This window comes from Callionymus lyra, chromosome 7, assembly GCF_982586985.1.
Source record: "Callionymus lyra chromosome 7, fCalLyr1.hap1.1, whole genome shotgun sequence".
In the NCBI taxonomy this organism is placed as follows: domain Eukaryota; kingdom Metazoa; phylum Chordata; class Actinopteri; order Syngnathiformes; family Callionymidae; genus Callionymus; species Callionymus lyra.
Window position 1 is genome coordinate 5090044 of NC_141824.1, and position 21229 is coordinate 5111272.

A 21229-nucleotide genomic window follows, 5' to 3' on the forward strand; every position below is an offset into this window, starting at 1 on the left:
CAGATAGAGAGTGAAACTTTAACAATGAGTGACGACAATGACGAACAAAATACAAATGAATATACTTTAACTATAAAACTAAACAAATGACAAATCAACAAAACATAGAATGATCAAAATAGTCACACGGAAAGAAACAGACACAATTAAAATAAACGTAAACACAAATGAACACAAGAACTCAAGAGTCCGGGGTGAACTGCGACACAGAGCCTCAGTCCGCTGTCGCTCGCTCGACTTAGTGCGATTAGCCAATCACACACACGCACAGTCGGCCGTCGGGACACAGAGGTGGTCGGGAGGGGCGAATCGTTGCCACCCGATCCGTCGCAGCAGCTCCAGGTGAAGTTTAAATAAAACAACCCAAGACAAAACAGCAGTGAAATAAGCGGGTGGTCTTAGCGGAGGCTGCGCTAAGTGACCTAGGGGGATCAATAAAAGCAGAGTAAAAAACAAACTAAAAAACCGGAGGAGGAAAGCTCCATATGTGCTAATCACCTAGCCACATACCGATCAAAACATTCCTGGAGAGCATGGCACGAAACGGCGTCACCCACTTCGTAAAGAAGTTGCAGAGGGGAAGCAACACGCAGCCAAGCACACCCAGAGAGGAATCTATCAAAAGGATCAATGAGCTTACCACAGAGCTGGACAGAACACAACGAGAGAACCACAGTCGTCGCTAACAGCCTACCTCTGACCCCGGAAGCGGAAGCGTAGGACGCTGATTGAGGTGGGAACTCAGCCTCCAGCCATTCAGAGCGAGAGAGAAGTGTGCGCACCGCCTCCTTTTAACCAGCAGGCTAAGACGGGATTGGCTGGAATGCCAACAACCTCGTCCTGCTACAATCTCCCCCCAACAATTGAATCGTAGCCCCGACGATGGAATAACCGGACACAATGACCGATTTTACTGCCACGGTCTAAACAGTGCAGCAACAGAGTTAAACACTGAGTTGGAAGGACTAGTAGATCCTTGTTCAGGGTCTGCTAACGGCCGTGGAAGATGGTGAACATTAGAGTGCTGACCCGCAGTTGACCTCACTGTACGCCGCACAGTTTCTCTGCCGACCGAAGGGAGAAGACGGGGCCTGTCCACCATAGGATCAAGGTGCACAGAGGTTGAAGGTTGACCTCTGGGGCTAGTATGGATTGGAGCTCCAGCCTCGACAGAAATGGGTGAAAAGCTCTCGGTCCTTAAACCAGCCAGTCACATTCAGATGAAAGTTCATCTTCTGACTGAATTGACTTGGGCGGAGATGGAGAGGGAACAGCGGGAGGTTCACACGAAGGATCGACACCAACTATGGCTTTTAACAAGGAAAGATGGACCTGCCTGGTTCTATCTGCATCATCTTTTGGGGCGATGGTGTATACCGAGCCCCATTCTTTCGGTACCCTCAAGACAAGGTGTATGACAGACGACCACTGATCTTGGATCTTGTGGCGGCCCCGTACACCAAGCTCCCGCAACCAAACGAACTGGCCCTCCTTCAGAGGAGCATGCCGGACATGTTGATCATGATTTCTCTTACGGCGCTCCGCGGCCACCTTTAATCGGTCACGGGCCCCCTCAAATGCCATCTGCAGTCGGGTTTGATGCTCCTGAACCCACTCATGAATATAACCTCCCACGGGGGTCTCAACCCGACCTAGGAGAAAGTCAACAGGGAGCCTGGGCTCCTGGCCAAACATTAACAAGAATGGGGACTTACCAGTGGCTTGATGTGGTGTGGTGTTATAGGCATACAAGACCTGGGGTAGACATGAGCTCCAGTCATGTTTCCGAGACACTGGCAAAGTACGCAGAAGATCATGGAGTGTTCGGTTGAACCGCTCACACTGACCATTTCCTGCTGGATGGTATGGAGTGGTGGGGGTCCGGCGGGTGGGGCCTGTGGGTGCCTTGGGCCTGGTGGTGGTCACCGCTGGTGCCGCGATGGCCCCGTGCGCCGGCGGGGGGGTGGCCCGCTCCCGGGGGGTTTTTGATGGTGCGTGGGGGCGGGTGCTGGCGGGGGTGGCTGGGGTGGTGGATGGGGGGTTGCGCTGGGGGCGGTGCTGGGGCTGGGGGGTTGCTGGTCCCGCCGACCCTGTCGGCGGGTGAGCCGTCGGGGGTGGGGCTGGGGCTGGCCGGGTGTTCTGGATGACCTTCCGGCCCCGATGGCTTCGCCTGGTCTGTGGTGGGGGGCCTGTCTTGGGGTGGGTGTCTGCTGCAGCGGTGGCTGTGGTCCTCTACCCGCCCTGTGTGGCATGTGCCGTGGTCGGGGGGTTTGTCGCCCTTGGTCCTGGGGGTTTGTGGCCGGGCTGGTCGGTCTTTTCGGGGGCTTCCCGGGTGGGGGGGGGGGCGCATTGGGGGGACGGCGGAGGCATTGGGCGGACCCATGTTACCGTAGTGACCATGTACCACCCATGCAAGTGCTGCTGTCCCCCTGGGTGGTGCATGGTGGGTGGGGGCGGTGGCTGGGGGTCAGTACGTGTGATGGGCGGGGCCTCGGCACCTTAGAGACCGTGGACTGCCCATCGAATACTGCTGGCCCCCCAAACTTCCCTCATGGGGAGGTGGGCTGCGGCTGTTGGGGACGGTCTACAGTTCAAAGACTGGGGGCCGTTCCCGGACGGCTGCGGCCCCATTGCCCCCGCCCTGCCCGCACAACCGTGGTCCCCCTGTGACCCGGGGGACCTGGGCCGGTGCCTGGCCATTGCTCCCCCGGGCTCATGCGGTGGCACTCAACCCGGCTACTGGCCGTGTCCGCAGGGTATTGGGGGGGGTTCCCCCGCCGCTGCTGTGGTGGGTCCCCATCTCCTTGACTCGGTCCCCTGCTATGGACTTGTTGGCGGCCTGACGGTCTGGGGGTCCTCCGTCGCCCGGCCTGGCCCCGGGGCCCTATCCCCTGACTGGTTCTTCTGGCTGCCCCTCTGCCCCGGTGCCTGCGCCTGGTGCCTCCCCCTCTCTGCTTCCTCGGTCGTCCTCGCCTGTGCTCGCCCTCTCGCGCCCCCGGTGGTGGTCCGCCTTCTCGCTGGTGTTTGGGGTCGGCTCTGGTGGTTATCTCGCCTGCCGGCTCCTGGTCTCCCGCGGGTTCCTGCCGCGGCTTGGGCCCCTGTGTCTGGATCTGCTGTGCTAGGTATGTGCCCTCTGGCCTGGCTATTTCAAGGTTCCGCTCGAGGTTTCTGCCTTCTAAAAGGAAGTTTTTCCTTGCCATTGCTCACTGTACAGCTCACTGTACAGTGTTTTGTTTCTTGCTCTTTGTTGAATTGCTGGGATCTATTTTTCCTTAATCAACTGTAGTCTTATTTCAACTGTATAGTGTCTTGAGATAACTTTGTTATGATAAGACACTTTAAATAAAATTGAATTGAATTGAATTGATCAGAAATAACGTGCCCCAAATACCGCACTTCCTGTTGGAAAAAGGCACACTTTCCAAGTTTCACCTTCAGTCCTTCATGGTGCAAACGCTCCAGTACCAACCTCAACCTCTCTAGATGTTGTTCAATGGTAGAGGAGAAAACTACAATGTCATCTAGGTAGAGCAGCAGGGACTGACACTGCTGGTCACCAAAAATGCGCTGCATCAAGCGTTGAAAAGTGCTAGGTGCGTTGCAAAGCCCGAATGGCATACGATTCCACTCAAAAAGGCCAAAGGGTGTGCAAAAAACGATTTTGGCACGATCAGGCTCCGCTACAGGGACCTGATTGTAGCCACTTGCCAGGTCCAACGTGGAAAACCAACGGGCTCCACTAAGGGCGTCTAAAGACTCGTCAATGCGTGGCAGTGGAAATGCATCCTTCCGGGTTTTACTGTTAAGGAGCCTATAGTCGACACACATACGGAGGCTGCCATCTTTCTTTTTAACTAGCACAATCGGGGAAGCATAGGGGCTGCTGCTCTCTCTAATGACCTTGGAACCAAGCAGTTAGTTAATATGGTCCTTGACTACCTCGTACTCAGATGGGGGAATGCGGCGATAGCGCTGCCGTACTGGAACCTCATCCAGTAGGGGGATCTCATGGGCGATCAGGTCAGTACATCCTAGGTCTCCATCATGGGCAGAGAAGACTGATGAAAACTGACCCAGGAGGGCCCTCACCTGACCTTGCGCTTCTGCCGGAAGATGACCAAACTCCAATTCAGCCATCTGATCACGCACTGGGAAGGAAACAGACTGAGAAGAAACTGTGGCCACCGCAGACGGAACCTCAGTCACATCAGCTGGCAAACTCACGACCTTAACCTCCTGTATGGTTCCAACAACAGAATGGGGGTAGAGCAACACATCCAACGAACCAACATTTAAAATTGGCACATAGGCCATGCCTCGGGCTATCGGCACTAGCGCGGGGGAAGCCAGTAGTCCGGCAGGCAGGCCAGACTCTGGTGGTTCAAACAGTGCTGTAGTGCTGGAGTACTTATCAGAGCATGTGGCAGCTACAATCTTCATCATCCCACCAGGGATACGCCAAGCCTTTTTACCACGTAGCTTGAGCTTCCCTGCTCTCGGATCAGCCAACTCACAGGCCTCATGGCACTTCTGGAGGGCCTCTGTGACGGCGGTAGGAGCCTCAGACACCACCGGTAGATGAAACAATGCCAGGCCATGCTGACCGAAAAGTTCCCCATAGCATTTGCGAATGACATTCATCCCCAGCACACCTGAAGCCGGCAGATGGGTACCGCCAGGTGAGTCTTTAACCACTAAAATGCCACAGGCAGGTAACGACTTGCCACACAGCTCAACATCCAACTCTAGGTAACCAATATATGGGATAGCCAGACCATTCGCTGCTGTGAGCTGCAGCCAATGACAAGACCGGAGTCGCTCTTGACCCCACGGTTCAAACTCTTTGTAAAAGAGGGATTCCGATATGGTTGACACCATGGACCCCGTGTCCACCAAACACGAGACTGCAACTCCGCCCATGTTCACCGCTAAATGAGGACAGGAAGACATGAGCTTGGACACTTCAACATCGCCTGCCCGAACACTTGATCCAATAACTGCCCCCTCCGAATTGTGACTCTGCAATGCGGCGGGTGCTAGTTTTCCGCGAGTGAGCAGAGCGGAATGATTTCTGCTGTGCAGAAGGTGATGAAGGTCGACTGCGGGCCGGAGCACGTGATCCATCGCAGTCCCTAGCAAAGTGACCTGGCTGTTGGCATCTCCTACAAATTATAGGACCACGAGAAACTGCCCGGCTGTGCTGCTGTGAACCTTGCAGACGGGAAATGTTTTGAGTCAGTTGGTTCAACTGCTCCTGTTGCAACTTAAGCATCTCTCTCAATTCGCTGAACTCTGACACTTGAGGGACACCCAACGGATAACTACCCTGAACCACATACTGAGCACCAACAGCCAGGGGAAGAGAGTTGCTACGACCCCGAGCCTTGCTGGGCGAACCTTCTCGCTCTGATGATCTGATGGCTTCACTTCGGAACTCCAGTAGGGTAGAGGCATGCTCCCCGCGAACAAGCTGCTTCAACTCCCGACGGAGTGACCATCCAGCACATGTTCCACAAATTGATCCCTCAACAGTACCTCCGCATTGGGGATGCCTGTGGGTGCACGCTGCTTCACGCATGCCATTAGGCCCATAAGTGCGAGCGAGAACTCAAGGAGAGTCTCTCCCTCGTGTTGACGTCGGGAGAAAAACGCCTCTTGTAGCGCTACATAAGATGCTGTGCATCCATATAACTCCTGCAGCACTGAAATGATTTTACTTGGGTCACAACGATCTTCAGCAGAGCGGTACTTAATTTCATCACGCACTTCCCCTTCTAGATGATCGAACAAGAAGAATGCCTGATCGGAAACAGATAGGTGACGAGCCCTCATACCGGCTTGTACCTCCTCCAGCCACTCACCTAACCCTATGCCCGACTTTCCCTAAACATGGGACACCTTCTATCACGTGATACCATAACCAGTCTCTCGGTTACAGGGGCACTGACGCTGAAGGATGCAGGAAGGGAAACTGAAGGGGCTGTACTAGGGCCAGGGACAGCTGCAACCTGTTCCTGCCTAAGTTTCTCATTGTCAGCCCTCAATTGAGCAACTAAATCCCTAAGTTCCTGCATTTCAGCCTCCATCATTTCAATTTTTTTTTTCCTTTTTTTTTTTTTTAACAACTAAGACCACCCTTACCTTGAGGATGAAGCCAGGTAAGGTGGGACAGGGCTCGTTGCCGATCCGCGAAAACCATCCCCTGTTTTGTCTCAGGAAAAAAATAAACACAGGTCAGACACCAAAATGTTGGTCACTCACTTTCTAAACAAAAATAGAAGAATACACACTCAATCTAAAACTGAACACTTGTCTCTGCTCTCAATCACGCGATCCTGCCAACAACGCCAGTTTGTGGCGACAGGAGCACGGATAGAGTATTACTTATGTAATTTGTGTGTTCAACAACGCCACCCTGGGAATTTCACCCAGAGGATATTAATATAAAGGTCAGCACATAGGTTCATTCGTGGGAAGGAGCAGAGACAGTAATTCAGAAAGAATATTTATTATTTATATATATTAATTTACCACAATAATAAAACAATGCTGGTTACGACTACCCTTGCTCAGGGCTGACACCTACGGTGAGAGATGTCCGACGAAAAGGGGGGATCCCTGGGAACACTACAAACAAAACCCACGTGCAAAAGAAAGGGGGGAAACACCACCACCGGGACACCAATCCGACACCGCAGTACGGCAGCTCCTGAGCAGATAGAGAGTGAAACTTTAACAATGAGTGACGACAATGACAAACAAAATACAAATGAATATACTTTAACTGTAAAACTAAACAAGGGAAAAATCAACAAAACATAGAATGATCAAAATAGTCACACGGAAAGAAACAGACACAATTGAAATAAACGTAAACAAAAATGAACACAAGAACTCAAGAGTCCGGGGCGAACTGCGACACAGAGCCTCGGTCCGCTGTCGCTCGCTCGACTTAGTGCGATTAGCCAATCACACACACGCACAGTCGGCCGTCGGGACACAGAGGTGGTCGGGAGGGCGAATCGTTGCCACCCGATCCGTCCCAGCAGTTCCGGGTGAAGTTTAAATAAAACAACCCAAGACAAAACAGCAGTGAAATAAGCGGGTGGTCTTAGCGGAGGCTGCGCTAAGTGACCTAGGGGGATCAATAAAAGCAGAGTAAAAAACAAACTAAAAAACCGGAGGTGGAAAGCTCCATATGTGCTAATCACCTAGCCACATACTGATCAAAACATTCCTGGGGAGCACGGCACGAAACGGCATCACCCACTTCGTAAAGAAGTTGCAGAGGGGAAGCAACACGCAGCCAAGCACACCCAGAGAGGAATCTATCAAAAGGATCAATGAGCTTACCACAGAGCTGGACAGAACACAACGAGAGAACCACAGTCGTCGCTAACAGCCTACCTCTGACCCCGGAAGCGGAAGCGTAGGACGCTGATTGAGGTGGGAACTCAGCCTCCAGCCATTCAGAGCGAGAGAGAAGTGTGTGCACCGCCTCCTTTTAACCAGCAGGCTAAGACGGGATTGGCTGGAATGCCAACAACCTCGTCCTGCTACAATCTCCCCCCAACAATTGAATCGTCGCCCCGACGATGGAATAACCGGACACAATGACCGATTTTACTGCCACGGTCTAAACAGTGCAGCAACAGAGTTAAACACTGAGTTGGAAGGACTAGTAGATCCTTGTTCAGGGTCTGCTAACGGCCGTGGAAGATGGTGAACATTAGAGTGCTGACCCGCAGTTGACCTCACTGTACGCCGCACAGTTTCTCTGCCGACCGAAGGGAGAAGACGGGGCCTGTCCACCATAGGATCAGGGTGCACAGAGGTTGAAGGTTGACCTCTGGGGCTAGTATGGATTGGAGCTCCAGCCTCGACAGAAATGGGTGAAAAGCTCTCGGTCCTTAAACCAGCCAGTCACATTCAGATGAAAGTTCATCTTCTGACTGAATTGACTTGGGCGGAGATGGAGAGGGAACAGCGGGAGGTTCACACGAAGGATCGACACCAACTATGGCTTTTAACAAGGAAAGATGGACCTGCCTGGTTCTATCTGCATCATCTTTTGGGGCGATGGTGTATACCGAGCCCCCTTCTTTCGGTACCCTCAAGACAAGGTGTATGACAGACGACCACTGATCTTGGATCTTGTGGCGGCCCCGTACACCAAGCTCCCGCAACCAAACGAACTGGCCCTCCTTCAGAGGAGCATGCCGGACATGTTGATCATGATTTCTCTTACGGCGCTCCGCGGCCACCTTTAATCGGTCACGGGCCCCCTCAAATGCCATCTGCAGTCGGGTTTGATGCTCCTGAACCCACTCATGAATATAACCTCCCACGGGGGTCTCAACCCGACCTAGGAGAAAGTCAACAGGGAGCCTGGGCTCCTGGCCAAACATTAACAAGAATGGGGACTTACCAGTGGCTTGATGTGGTGTGGTGTTATAGGCATACAAGACCTGGGGTAGACATGAGCTCCAGTCATGTTTCCGAGACACTGGCAAAGTACGCAGAAGATCATGGAGTGTTCGGTTGAACCGCTCACACTGACCATTTCCTGCTGGATGGTATGGAGTGGTGGGAGATTTGTCAATGCCATAAAACTCACACAGTTGTTTTATAATGGTGCTCTCGAAACTACGTCCCTGATCCGAATGTATCCGAGCGGGTACCCCAAACCTGGAAAACCACGCAGTCACCAGGACCTGGGCAGCAGTAGTTGCCCTTTGGTCAAGGGTAGGGACCGCCCAGGTATATTTACTGAATACATCAGTCATCACCAGGATGTCTTCGAAACCATTACGGCTTGGCTCGAGGAGAGTAAAATCAATAGCTAAAATTTCATTAGGCCGAGAAGCCATCAAGTGGCCCATGAAACTACGAGCGGCCGGCTTACAAACTTTTGCTACCTGAGCTGAGCTGCCCACCGCTGCTCCGTGGCCCCCAACTTGGCAGAGGACAAGTGGCTCAAGGGATTGTTGTCGGTGTAAACTACACACTGGTGACCCAACAAGTACTCCCTAAACTTTTCAGTCATGGCCCACTTGAGAGCCAAGAACTCCAGCTTCATCGAGCTATAGTTCTCCATATTTCGTTCTGTAGGCCTCAATCCACGGCTTGCATAAGCTATTGGTCTAACCACATAATTTTGTCGTTGGGACAGAACAGCATCTAGGCCACCATAGCTGGCGTCCACTTCCAAGATAAATGGAAGGGAGAAGTCTGCATAGGCCAACACTGGTGAGGAGATTAATTTGGCCTTCAGTGATTCGAAGCTAGTGTGACATTCGTCGGACCAATGGGATGCAATGCTGTTGCTGGCCGTTTTGGGCTTGGCACCCGCCAGCTCTGCCACCAACTTGTGCAGAGGTGCAGCCAACTTTGCAAAACCGTCCACAAAGCGGCGGTAGTAACAGGAAAAACCGAGAAAGGAGCGAAGCCCCAATACGGTAGCGACCGCTTCAATCTTGCTCGGGTCTGTGGAGACAGCCTGATCGTATCGTAGTGCAGCACCGCGCAGCGTCTCTCTCGCTCCAAGCAGAACAATCTTTTTTTTCTTTTTGTTCGCCTTATTTCTGGAGCATCCGTGAACATCTACATTTATTTTTGGACCAACATCCTTCGAAGTCGAATCGGGCCGAGGACAAGTCTGGAAAACTTCCCGGTGAGCGTATTCGTCAAACTTTCCCCTCACTATGTCTCCCTCTCCCTCTCCCTCCTCTGTTCTTTCCTGCTCGGTGTGTCAGATGTTTAGTTACGCTTCGACCTCCTTTAGAGATAGCATTAGTTGTGTAAAGTGTAGCCTGTTAGCTAGACTGGAGGTGAAGCTCATTGAACTAGAGAGCCGGTTGTGCGCTGTCGAAGCTAAACCTATAGCTAGCCAGTGTCAGGTAGACAGTGCACAGCCACATAGCCTAGCAGGTAGTCCTCCAGCAATTCCCGAGCAGCCGGGAAACCAGGGTCGGTGGGTGACTGTTCGAGGGAGGAATAGTTCCCGGCCAAAGTCAACGGAGCACCACCAACCCCTTAGCGTTTCGAACAGATTTTCTCCACTCGACAAGTCACCGGTCGAGGAACCTGCTCTGTTCATAGGCGATTCCATTCTTCGGAACGTTAAACTAGCGAAGCCAGCGAGAGTAGTCTGCATTCCTGGGGCCAGAGCGGGCGACATTGAATCAAATTTAAAGCTGCTGGCTAAAGCTAAACGTAAATACAGTAAGATAATTATTCATGTCGGCAGCAACGACATCCGATTACGTTGCTCGGAGGTCACCAAGGTAAACGTTCAGTCGGTGTGTGCATTTGCACGAACAATGTCGGACTCCGTAGTGTTCTCTGGACCCCTTCCCAATATGGCCAATGATGATATGTTTACTCGCTATTCATCATTTAATCGCTGGTTGTCAGAGTGGTGCCCCGCAAACGGGGTTGGCTTTGTTAACAACTGGAAAACCTTCTGGGGAAAACCTGGTCTGCTTAGGAGAGACTGCATCCATCCCACGTTGGAAGGAGCATCTCTCTTGTCTAGCAGTGTTGACAGTTTTAGTGTAACGTGACTCAGAGCACAGATCAGAAGGCAGAACTGCAGTCTTCCACACTCTTCTGCCCTTCTCCCACAACAGCCACCCACCTCTAACCACATAGAGAGGGTCAATCTGACCCGCTTAATAAAACCAAGTAAAAATGTCAGTAGATGCTATTAAAGATAATCTAATTCAAATAAATCTAAATCAAATAAATAGTACCATTGTAGAGGACAGGAGAATTAAGTGTGGATTGTTGAATATCCGATCCCTGTCCTCAAAAGCTGCACTAATTAATGAACTTATATCAGATAAAACCATTGACTTATTATTATTAACCGAAACTTGGCTGTCTATAGATGATTACGTATCTTTAAATGAATCAACACCACCCAGCCACACTAACTTTAACGCCCCTCGACGCTCTGGTCGAGGAGGTGGAGTCGCAGCCATCATCAACTCATGTCTGTCAACCTTTACTAGACCACAATGTGATTTAAACTCTTTTGAAAGTATTATACTTAGCGTATCTAATACAACCTTGAGATCAGGTCAGTCACTTCTCTTTGTTGGAGTCGATCGTCCCCCTGGACCTTATTCTGAATTTTTGTCTGAGTTCCCTGAGTTCTTGACCAGCCTGGTGCTTAAATCAGATAAAGTGATTATTGTTGGTGACTTTAACATCCATGTTGATATGGTCCATGATAGCTTAGCTAACAGGTTTAACTCTATCCTGGAGTCATTTGGTTTCTCTCAGTATGTACATGAACCGACTCACTGCTTTAAGCACACATTAGACCTTGTCCTAGCATACGGACTTGAAATTAAAAATGTTATTGTCTCTCCTCAAAATTCAGTTCTTTCCGACCATCAATTAATAACCTTTGACTTCATTTTAAATGAGCCAAGTCTACAGAACAGGAGCACTCTCAAAAGATGTCTGTCTGAAAGTGTCGTTACCAAGTTTATGGAAATAATTCCCTCTGTGCTCAGTAAAACGCCTAGCCTCAGTGTGTCAAGAAACTCTACCCATAGTCACCCAGACATTGATAACTTTGTGGGCAGTTTTACAGACTCGTTGCACAATACGCTTGACTTAATCGCACCACTAACAAAAAAGGCTGTTAACAGAAGTAGTCTTGCTCCCTGGTATACTCAGGAAACACGTAAATTAAAACAGGTTTGTAGACGACTAGAGAAGATATGGCGTTCATCAAAACATAATGAATTCTACCAGGACTGGCAGGATAAGTTAAAAATATACAAGGCATCTCTTCGGAAAGCCAGAGCCAGCTACTACTCATCACTTATAGAAGCAAATAAGAATAACCCCAAGTTCTTATTCAGTACTGTAGCCAGGCTGACACGGAGCCATCAGTCCATTGAGCAGTCCATCCCTCATCATCTCAGTAGCAATGACTTTATGAACTTTTTTAATGAAAAAATTGTAACTATTAGAGGAAAGATTCAAGACCTCCTAGATTCGTCTAATTCAACCAGTGAAGCCTCACCGGTCACAGACACTATGACTGATACATACTTTGACTCCTTTCTACCAGTGAGTCCTCGACAGCTGTTCCAGGTTGTTTCCTCCTCAAAGTCCACAACATGTCTTCTCGATCCTATTCCCACATGGCGACTTAAAGAACTGTTCCCCTTACTTAGCACTTTCATACTTGACATTATTAACCTGTCAATAACATCCGGCTATGTGCCTCAGATCTTTAAAGTTGCAGTAATTAAACCTCTGCTTAAAAAACCCACTCTCGATCCAGAGGTCCTCACTAACTACAGGCCTATCTCTAATCTAGTATTCATTTCAAAACTTCTGGAGAAAGTGGTAACGAGTCAGCTCTGTGATTATCTCCAGGACAATGATCAATTTGAGGTGTTTCAGTCTGGTTTTAGGGAACACCACAGCACAGAGACCGCCCTGGTAAAAGTAAGTAACGACCTACTGATGGCCTCTGATCAGGGCCATGTCTCAGTTCTTGTTCTTTTAGATCTCAGTGCTGCATTTGACACTGTCGACCACCAAATCCTTCTACAGAGGCTAGAAAACCATTTAGGAATTCGTGGAACTGCTCTTAACTGGTTTAAATCTTACCTGTCGGATAGAACGCACTATGTACATGTCAACCACCTCTCATCGACACACACTAAGGTCAGCTATGGTGTCCCACAAGGTTCTGTTCTTGGTCCAATACTATTCACAATCTATATGCTCCCACTAGGGGACTTGATTAGAAGACACTGTATACATTTTCACTGTTATGCTGATGACACCCAACTTTACCTGTCCATGAAGCCAGATGAAAGAATTCAGCTAAAACAATTACAGTCCTGTATCACAGATATCAAGTCATGGATGACCAAAAACTTCCTCCTACTGAACTCGGAAAAGACTGAGGTTTTACTAGTTGGTCCGCAACATCTCAGACAATTATTAACTAATGATCTAGCTTTACAAAATGGACTTGCTCCTGCTACTAGCACCACTGTAAAGAATCTGGGTGTATGCTTTGACGAGGACTTATCATTTAACTCACACATAAAACAAATCTCACAGACTGCTTATTTCCACCTTCGTAACATTTCAAAAATTAGGCACTTCCTTCCTTTAGATGCTGCTGAGAAGCTCATCCATGCTTTTGTTACCTCCAGGCTGGACTACTGTAACTCTCTTCTGTCAGGCTGTTCTAAAAAGTCTCTCAGAACTCTTCAGCTCATTAAGAACTCTGCAGCTCGTGTCCTGACTAAGACTTAGAGGCGCGAACACATTTTCCCTGTACTGTCTTCCCTACATTGGCTTCCTGTAGAATTTAGAATACAATTTAAAATCCTTCTCCTAACCTATAAAGCCTTACATGGTCTAGCACCAACATACATTAAAGTTTTAATCCAAACTTACCAACCCTCAAGGACCTTACGATCCCTAAACTCTGATCTACTAGTTATACCACAAATCTCTAAATGTAGATTCGGAGCCAGGGCCTTTAGTTTTCAAGCCCCTCTACTGTGGAACAAACTACCGGCTTCAGTCCGGAGGGCAGACACCCTCTCTATGTTTAAAAATAATCTTAAAACCTTACTTTTCGATAAAGCCTATAATTAACTTGACTGTTTATCTCTAGCTGTCATAACTAACAAAACTGTTTATCTTAGCTGCTATAGGCTGAGAATGCTGGAGGAGTTTTAGTTTTAGTTTTAGACACCGAGCTCTGTATATCCTTCTTTTCTCGCCGGGGCCATTCTGGCTTGGCCGGTTCGGGTGTGGGGGTCCGGCGGGTGGGGCCTGTGGGTGCCTTGGGCCTGGTGGTGGTCACCGCTGGTGCCGCGATGGCCCCGTGCGCCGGCGGGGGGGTGGCCCGCTCCCGGGGGGTTTTTGATGGTGCGTGGGGGCGGGTGCTGGCGGGGGTGGCTGGGGTGATGGATGGGGGGTTGCGCTGGGGGCGGTGCTGGGGCTGGGGGGTTGCTGGTCCCGCCGACCCCGTCGGCGGGTGAGCCGTCGGGGGTGGGGCTGGGGCTGGCCGGGTGTTCTGGATGACCTTCCGGCCCCGATGGCTTCGCCTGGTCTGTGGTGGGGGGCCTGTCTTGGGGTGGGTGTCTGCTGCAGCGGTGGCTGTGGTCCTCTACCCGCCCTGTGTGGCATGTGCCGTGGTCGGGGGGTTTGTCGCCCTTGGTCCTGGGGGTTCGTGGCCGGGCTGGTCGGTCTTTTCGGGGGCTTCACGGGTGGGGGGGGGCCGCATTGGGGGGACGGCGGAGGCATTGGGCGGACCCATGTTACCGTAGTGACCATGTACCGCCCATGCAAGTGCTGCTGTCCCCCTGGGTGGTGCATGGTGGGTGGGGGCGGTGGCTGGGGGTCAGTACGTGTGATGGGCGGGGCCTCGGCACCTTAGAGACCGTGGACTGCCCATCGAATACTGCTGGCCCCCCAAACTTCCCTCATGGGGAGGTGGGCTGCGGCTGTTGGGGACGGTCTACAGTTCAAAGACTGGGGGCCGTTCCCGGACGGCTGCGGCCCCATTGCCCCCGCCCTGCCCGCACAACCGTGGTCCCCCTGTGACCCGGGGGACCTGGGCCGGTGCCTGGCCATTGCTGGTGCCTCCCCCTCTCTGCTTCCTCGGTCGTCCTCGCCTGTGCTCGCCCTCTCGCGCCCCCGGTGGTGGTCCGCCTTCTCGCTGGTGTTTGGGGTCGGCTCTGGTGGTTATCTCGCCTGCCGGGTCCTGGTCTCCCGCGGGTTCCTGCCGCGGCTTGGGCCCCTGTGTCTGGATCTGCTGTGCTAGGTATGTGCCCTCTGGCCTGGCTATTTCAACCCCCCTCCCCCCCTCTCCCCTCTATATATCTTCACCCGTCACCGGAGTCTGTATACCTGTGTATTGTCTACATTTGTCCCAAACCCACACCTTTTTATTTCTCTCCCGGAGCCCCAGGGATCCACCTCCAGAGCTGCTGCTGATCCAGGGATCCACCTCCAGAGCTGTTGCTGATCCAGGGATCCACCTCCAGAGCTGCTGCTGATCCAGGATCTTCACCACGTCATCAGATCCCCAGTTCTCTCCAGCACCCCCATGGACCCTCCTACACTCTCCTCTTTTCTCTCACTATATCCTCCCTCACTCCTCTCCTTATCCATCTATCTACCGCCCCATCCTTCCTCCCAGCCGGTCAAAGCGGCAGGCCGTCAACAATGAGTCGGGTTCCGCTCGAGGTTTCTGCCTTCTAAAAGGAAGTTTTTCCTTACCATTGCTCACTGTACAGCTCACTGTACAGTGTTTTGTTTCTTGCTCTTTGTTGAATTGCTGGGATCTATTTTTCCTTAATCAACTGTAGTCTTATTTCAACTGTATAGTGTCTTGAGATAACTTTGTTATGATAAGACACTTTAAATAAAATTGAATTGAATTGAATTGAATTGATCAGAAATAACGTGCCCCAAATACCGCACTTCCTGTTGGAAAAAGGCACACTTTCCAAGTTTCACCTTCAGTCCTTCATGGTGCAAACGCTCCAGTACCAACCTCAACCTCTCTAGATGTTGTTCAATGGTAGAGGAGAAAACTACAATGTCATCTAGGTAGAGCAGCAGGGACTGACACTGCTGGTCACCAAAAATGCGCTGCATCAAGCGTTGAAAAGTGCTAGGTGCGTTGCAAAGCCCGAATGGCATACGATTCCACTCAAAAAGGCCAAAGGGTGTGCAAAAAACGATTTTGGCACGATCAGGCTCCGCTACAGGGACCTGATTGTAGCCACTTGCCAGGTCCAACGTGGAAAACCAACGGGCTCCACTAAGGGCGTCTAAAGACTCGTCAATGCGTGGCAGTGGAAATGCATCCTTCCGGGTTTTACTGTTAAGGAGCCTATAGTCGACACACATACGGAGGCTGCCATCTTTCTTTTTAACTAGCACAATCGGGGAAGCATAGGGGCTGCTGCTCTCTCTAATGACCTTGGAACCAAGCAATTAGTTAATATGGTCCTTGACTACCTCGTACTCAGATGGGGGAATGCGGCGATAGCGCTGCCGTACTGGAACCTCATCCAGTAGGGGGATCTCATGGGCGATCAGGTCAGTACATCCTAGGTCTCCATCATGGGCAGAGAAGACTGATGAAAACTGACCCAGGAGGGCCCTCACCTGACCTTGCGCTTCTGCCGGAAGATGACCAAACTCCAATTCAGCCATCTGATCACGCACTGGGAAGGAAACAGACTGAGAAGAAACTGTGGCCACCGCAGACGGAACCTCAGTCACATCAGCTGGCAAACTCACGACCTTAACCTCCTGTATGGTTCCAACAACAGAATGGGGGTAGAGCAATGCCAGGCCATGCTGACCGAAAAGTTCCCCATAGCATTTGCGAATGACATTCATCCCCAGCACACCTGAAGCCGGCAGATGGGTACCGCCAGGTGAGTCTTTAACCACTAAAATGCCACAGGCAGGTAACGACTTGCCACACAGCTCAACATCCAACTCTAGGTAACCAATATATGGGATAGCCAGACCATTCGCTGCTGTGAGCTGCAGCCAATGACAAGACCGGAGTCGCTCTTGACCCCACGGTTCAAACTCTTTGTAAAAGAGGGATTCCGATATGGTTGACACCATGGACCCCGTGTCCACCAAACACGAGACTGCAACTCCGCCCATGTTCACCGCTAAATGAGGACAGGAAGACATGAGCTTGGACACTTCAACATCGCCTGCCCGAACACTTGATCCAATAACTGCCCCCTCCGAATTGTGACTCTGCAATGCGGCGGGTGCTAGTTTTCCGCGAGTGAGCAGAGCGGAATGATTTCTGCTGTGCAGAAGGTGATGAAGGTCGACTGCGGGCCAGAGCACGTGATCCATCGCAGTCCCTAGCAAAGTGACCTGGCTGTTGGCATCTCCTACAAATTATAGGACCACGAGAAACTGCCCGGCTGTGCTGCTGTGAACCTTGCAGACGGGAAATGTTTTGAGTCAGTTGGTTCAACTGCTCCTGTTGCAACTTAAGCATCTCTCTCAATTCGCTGAACTCTGAGACTTGAGGGACACCCAACGGATAACTACCCTGAACCACATACTGAGCACCAACAGCCAGGGGAAGAGAGTTGCTACGTGCGAACCTTCTCGCTCTGATGATCTGATGGCTTCACTTCAGACCTCAAGTAGGGTAGAGGCATGCTGCCCGCGAACAAACTGCTTCAACTCCCGACGGAGTGACCATCCAGCACATGTTCCACAAATTGATCCCTCAACAGTACCTCCGCATTGGGGATGCCTGTGGGTGCACGCTGCTTCACGGATGCCATTAGGCCCATAAGTGCGAGCGAGAACTCAAGGAGAGTCTCTCCCTCGTGTTGACGTCGGGAGAAAAACGCCTCTTGTAGCGCTACATAAGATGCTGTGCATCCATATAACTCCTGCAGCACTGAAATTATTTGACTAGGGTGACAACGATCTTCAGCAGAGCGGTACTTAATTTCATCACGCGCTTCCCCTTCTAGATGATCGAACAAGAAGAATGCCTGATCGGAAACAGATAGGTGACGAGCCCTCATACCGGCTTGTACCTCCTCCAGCCACTCACCTAACCCTATGCCCGACTTTCCCCTAAACATGGGACACCTTCTGTCACGTGATACCATAACCAGTCTCTCGGTTACAGGGGCACTGACGCTGAAGGATGCAGGAAGGGAAACTGAAGGGGCTGTACTAGGGCCAGGGACAGCTGCAACCTGTTCCTGCCTAAGTTTCTCATTGTCAGCCCTCAATTGAGCAACTAAATCCCTAAGTTCCTGCATTTCAGCCTCCATCATTTCATTTTTTTTTTCCTTTTTTTTTTTTTAACAACTAAGACCACCCTTGCCTTGAGGATGAAGCCAGGTAAGGTGGGACAGAAAAAATAAACACAGGTCAGACACCAAAATGTTGGTCACTCGCTTTCTAAACAAAAATAGAAGAATACACACTCAATCTAAAACTAAACACTTGTCTCTGCTCTCAATCACACGATCCTGCCAACAACGCCAGTTTGTGGCGACAGGAGCACGGATAGAGTATTACTTATGTAATTTGTGTGTTCAACAACGCCACCCTGGGAATTTCACCCAGAGGATATTAATATAAAGGTCAGCACATAGGTTCATTCGTGGGAAGGAGCAGAGACAGTAATTCAGAAAGAATATTTATTATTTATATATATTAATTTACCACAATAATAAAACAATGCTGGTTACGACTACCCTTGCTCAGGGCTGACACCTATGGTGAGAGATGTCCGACGAAAAGGGGGGATCCCTGGGAACACTACAAACAAAACCCATGTGCAAAAGAAAGGGGGGAAACACCACCACCGGGACACCAATCCGACACCGCAGTACGGCAGCTCCTGAGCAGATAGAGAGTGAAACTTTAACAATGAGTGACGACAATGACGAACAAAATACAAATGAATATACTTTAACTGTAAAACTAAACAAGGGAAAAATCAACAAAACATAGAATGATCAAAATAGTCACACGGAAAGAAACAGACACAATTGAAATAAACGTAAACAAAAATGAACACAAGAACTCAAGAGTCCGGGGCGAACTGCGACACAGAGCCTCAGTCCGCTGTCGCTCGCTCGACTTAGTGCGATTAGCCAATCACACACACGCACAGTCGGCCGTCGGGACACAGAGGTGGTCGGGAGGGCGAATCGTTGCCACCCGATCCGTCCCAGCAGTTCCGGGTGAAGTTTAAATAAAACAACCCAAGACAAAACAGCAGTGAAATAAGCGGGTGGTCTTAGCGGAGGCTGCGCTAAGTGACCTAGGGGGATCAATAAAAGCAGAGTAAAAAACAAACTAAAAAACCGGAGGTGGAAAGCTCCATATGTGCTAATCACCTAGCCACATACCGATCAAAACATTCCTGGGGAGCACGGCACGAAACGGCATCACCCACTTCGTAAAGAAGTTGCAGAGGGGAAGCAACACGCAGCCAAGCACACCCAGAGAGGAATCTATCAAAAGGATCAATGAGCTTACCACAGAGCTGGACAGAACACAACGAGAGAACCACAGTCGTCGCTAACAGCCTACCTCTGACCCCGGAAGCGGAAGCGTAGGACGCTGATTGAGGTGGGAACTCAGCCTCCAGCCATTCAGAGCGAGAGAGAAGTGTGTGCACCGCCTCCTTTTAACCAGCAGGCTAAGACGGGATTGGCTGGAATGCCAACAACCTCGTCCTGCTACATTAGCAGTCATAAATCCTCTTCTTTCCCATATTGGTGCATCTACATGAATTGCTCCATGAGCGTAGGCTGAGTCAGTGTAAACATTAGCAGTCTGTCCTTCTGCATAAGTGAGTGCTTGAATGAGAGCCTCGATTTCAGCCAACTGAGCTGATGCTGGTTGTGGAATAACTCCTTCTTTGACAGTGTGGATCGAGCCGTCCGGCATTTGTTGAACTACTGCATATGAGGCTCTGTTCAGGCCATCACTTCCTCTGTAGCAACATCCATCTGTGTAAAGCCACATATCTGGTGCCTATAATGGAGTGTTTAGGAGGTCCCTCCTGATCTTGTTTTCCATTATGGCGAGTTCTTCACAGACATGTGGTTCACCTGATCCAAAGTTACCTGCCGTGTTTCTGTCGGCTGTGACATAGGTAATGTGGGGTTGAGTGCATGTACGCTGGATTTTTGTTTTTCTTGCTGTGGAGAAAGTAAACTCTTTGCTTGTTAGGAAGGCTGACACTCCATGGTTAGTGTGGATCTCAAGAGGGTGGCACATAACAATATGTGCTGTTTTAGCAATGTTTTTGCTAGTGCTGCAATGTACTTTGTACAGGCCGGCTGGCCTGCTTCGATGGCGTCCAGTTTTGATGAGTGATATAATAACACTCTTCTTTCTCCCCCTTTTTTCTGATACAATACTCCATGAAGATGAGAGTATTGTTCAGAAACATCAAGATGAAATGGTAACTTGTAGTCCGGGGGCATGAGAGCTGCTGCTTGGGCCAATACCTGTTTGATATCCGTAAAGGCCTTTTCCGCCTCAACTGTCCAGTTGAGGTCTGCAGTCAAGTTTCTTGCGCCAACCTCACTGATCAAAGCTCTCAGCGGGGCAGTTCTTGGTGAGTAGTCAGGAATATAGGACCTGCTGTATCCTGTCAGACCCAAGAACGAGAGCATACCTGAGACAGTGGTGGGCTTAGGGTGATGCAGGATAGATTGTCTGTGTGCTGAAGATACGCCAAGTCCTTCAGCGGAGATGAGTCGTCCCAGAAATGTCACTTCTCTGCGGCATAACTGGACTTTTTCTTTCTTTATCTTGTAACCCTTCTTCTGTAGCAGTTTAAGCAGATCTTCGGAGGCAGACAAGCAAAGTTCAGCCGTCCTTCTTGCTGGAAGATCCATTGTGTCTCGGGTCCTGCTGGTAGAAATGCTGAGAAGAGACATTCGGCTGCCGTGTGTATCTGGTACGACTAGCGTCTTCATTGGACCTACTTCTTCTCCTTGGGACACGGTTCGCTGAGTTATTCTGTAAATGATGAGCAATTGTTTCATCCCTTAGTTCTTTTATGGTTAAATTCCCACACTTATATTTCCTGTCTCTCCTGTGGTTCCCTCCAACCTGCTCAAAAATCTTCCCATTTCATGCACTCTGGTCTTCATGTCATTCAAAGTTATGACTTCCTCAATGCAAACTGTACCAGTGGTGGTTTGCAGTATCGGGGCTTGGACAGCAGATGGCGCTGTTGGCTGGATCTGGACCTGCTCAAGAAATGGATTGTTGGCGGAGAGGTGAGTGGGTGTACCAAGTGCAGTATATGGAGGCGGAGGAGGTGGAGTAACATCGGAGGTATCAGGTTGCGTGATGTAATCATCAAGACTGGTTGTTGGCGCGGGTGCAGATGTAGAAATCTTTAGTTTAGTGAGGGTGGGGTACAACCCAGCATGGGCGTATCCGGCTTCTTTGTCTTTCTGGGAGGGTGCGTCTGCAGTTTTTGCTTTGGGCTGTAAGTGGCGCTGTTCATAGCACGTCTGAATTATTACTCCTCCTACTCTTGATTCTGCTTTTACCATCTCAAAATGTTTTCTGGCAGATGTCTTTTTTATTATTCCACCAGCAGATTCCTCTTCTGTTGCATCTATTTTTGCTTTAAGATGCCTTTCTCTGAGATCTTTAGCTATGATCTCGAGGGCTTTTT

At 50.3% G+C, this 21229-nt stretch overlaps 1 protein-coding gene across 1 annotated transcript; it reads right to left on the minus strand.

Moving 5' to 3' along the window:
* Nucleotides 1-1197: 1197 nt before the first annotated feature.
* Nucleotides 1198-21104, minus strand: LOC148074685 (uncharacterized). Its single transcript, XM_087796106.1, is given in 9 exon segments — nucleotides 1198-1911; nucleotides 3940-4928; nucleotides 7928-8886; nucleotides 8919-9506; nucleotides 15458-16700; nucleotides 18933-19037; nucleotides 19117-19210; nucleotides 20043-20185; nucleotides 20732-21104. Coding segments are annotated over 9 exon segments (5208 nt in total).
* Nucleotides 21105-21229: the final 125 nt, after the last annotated feature.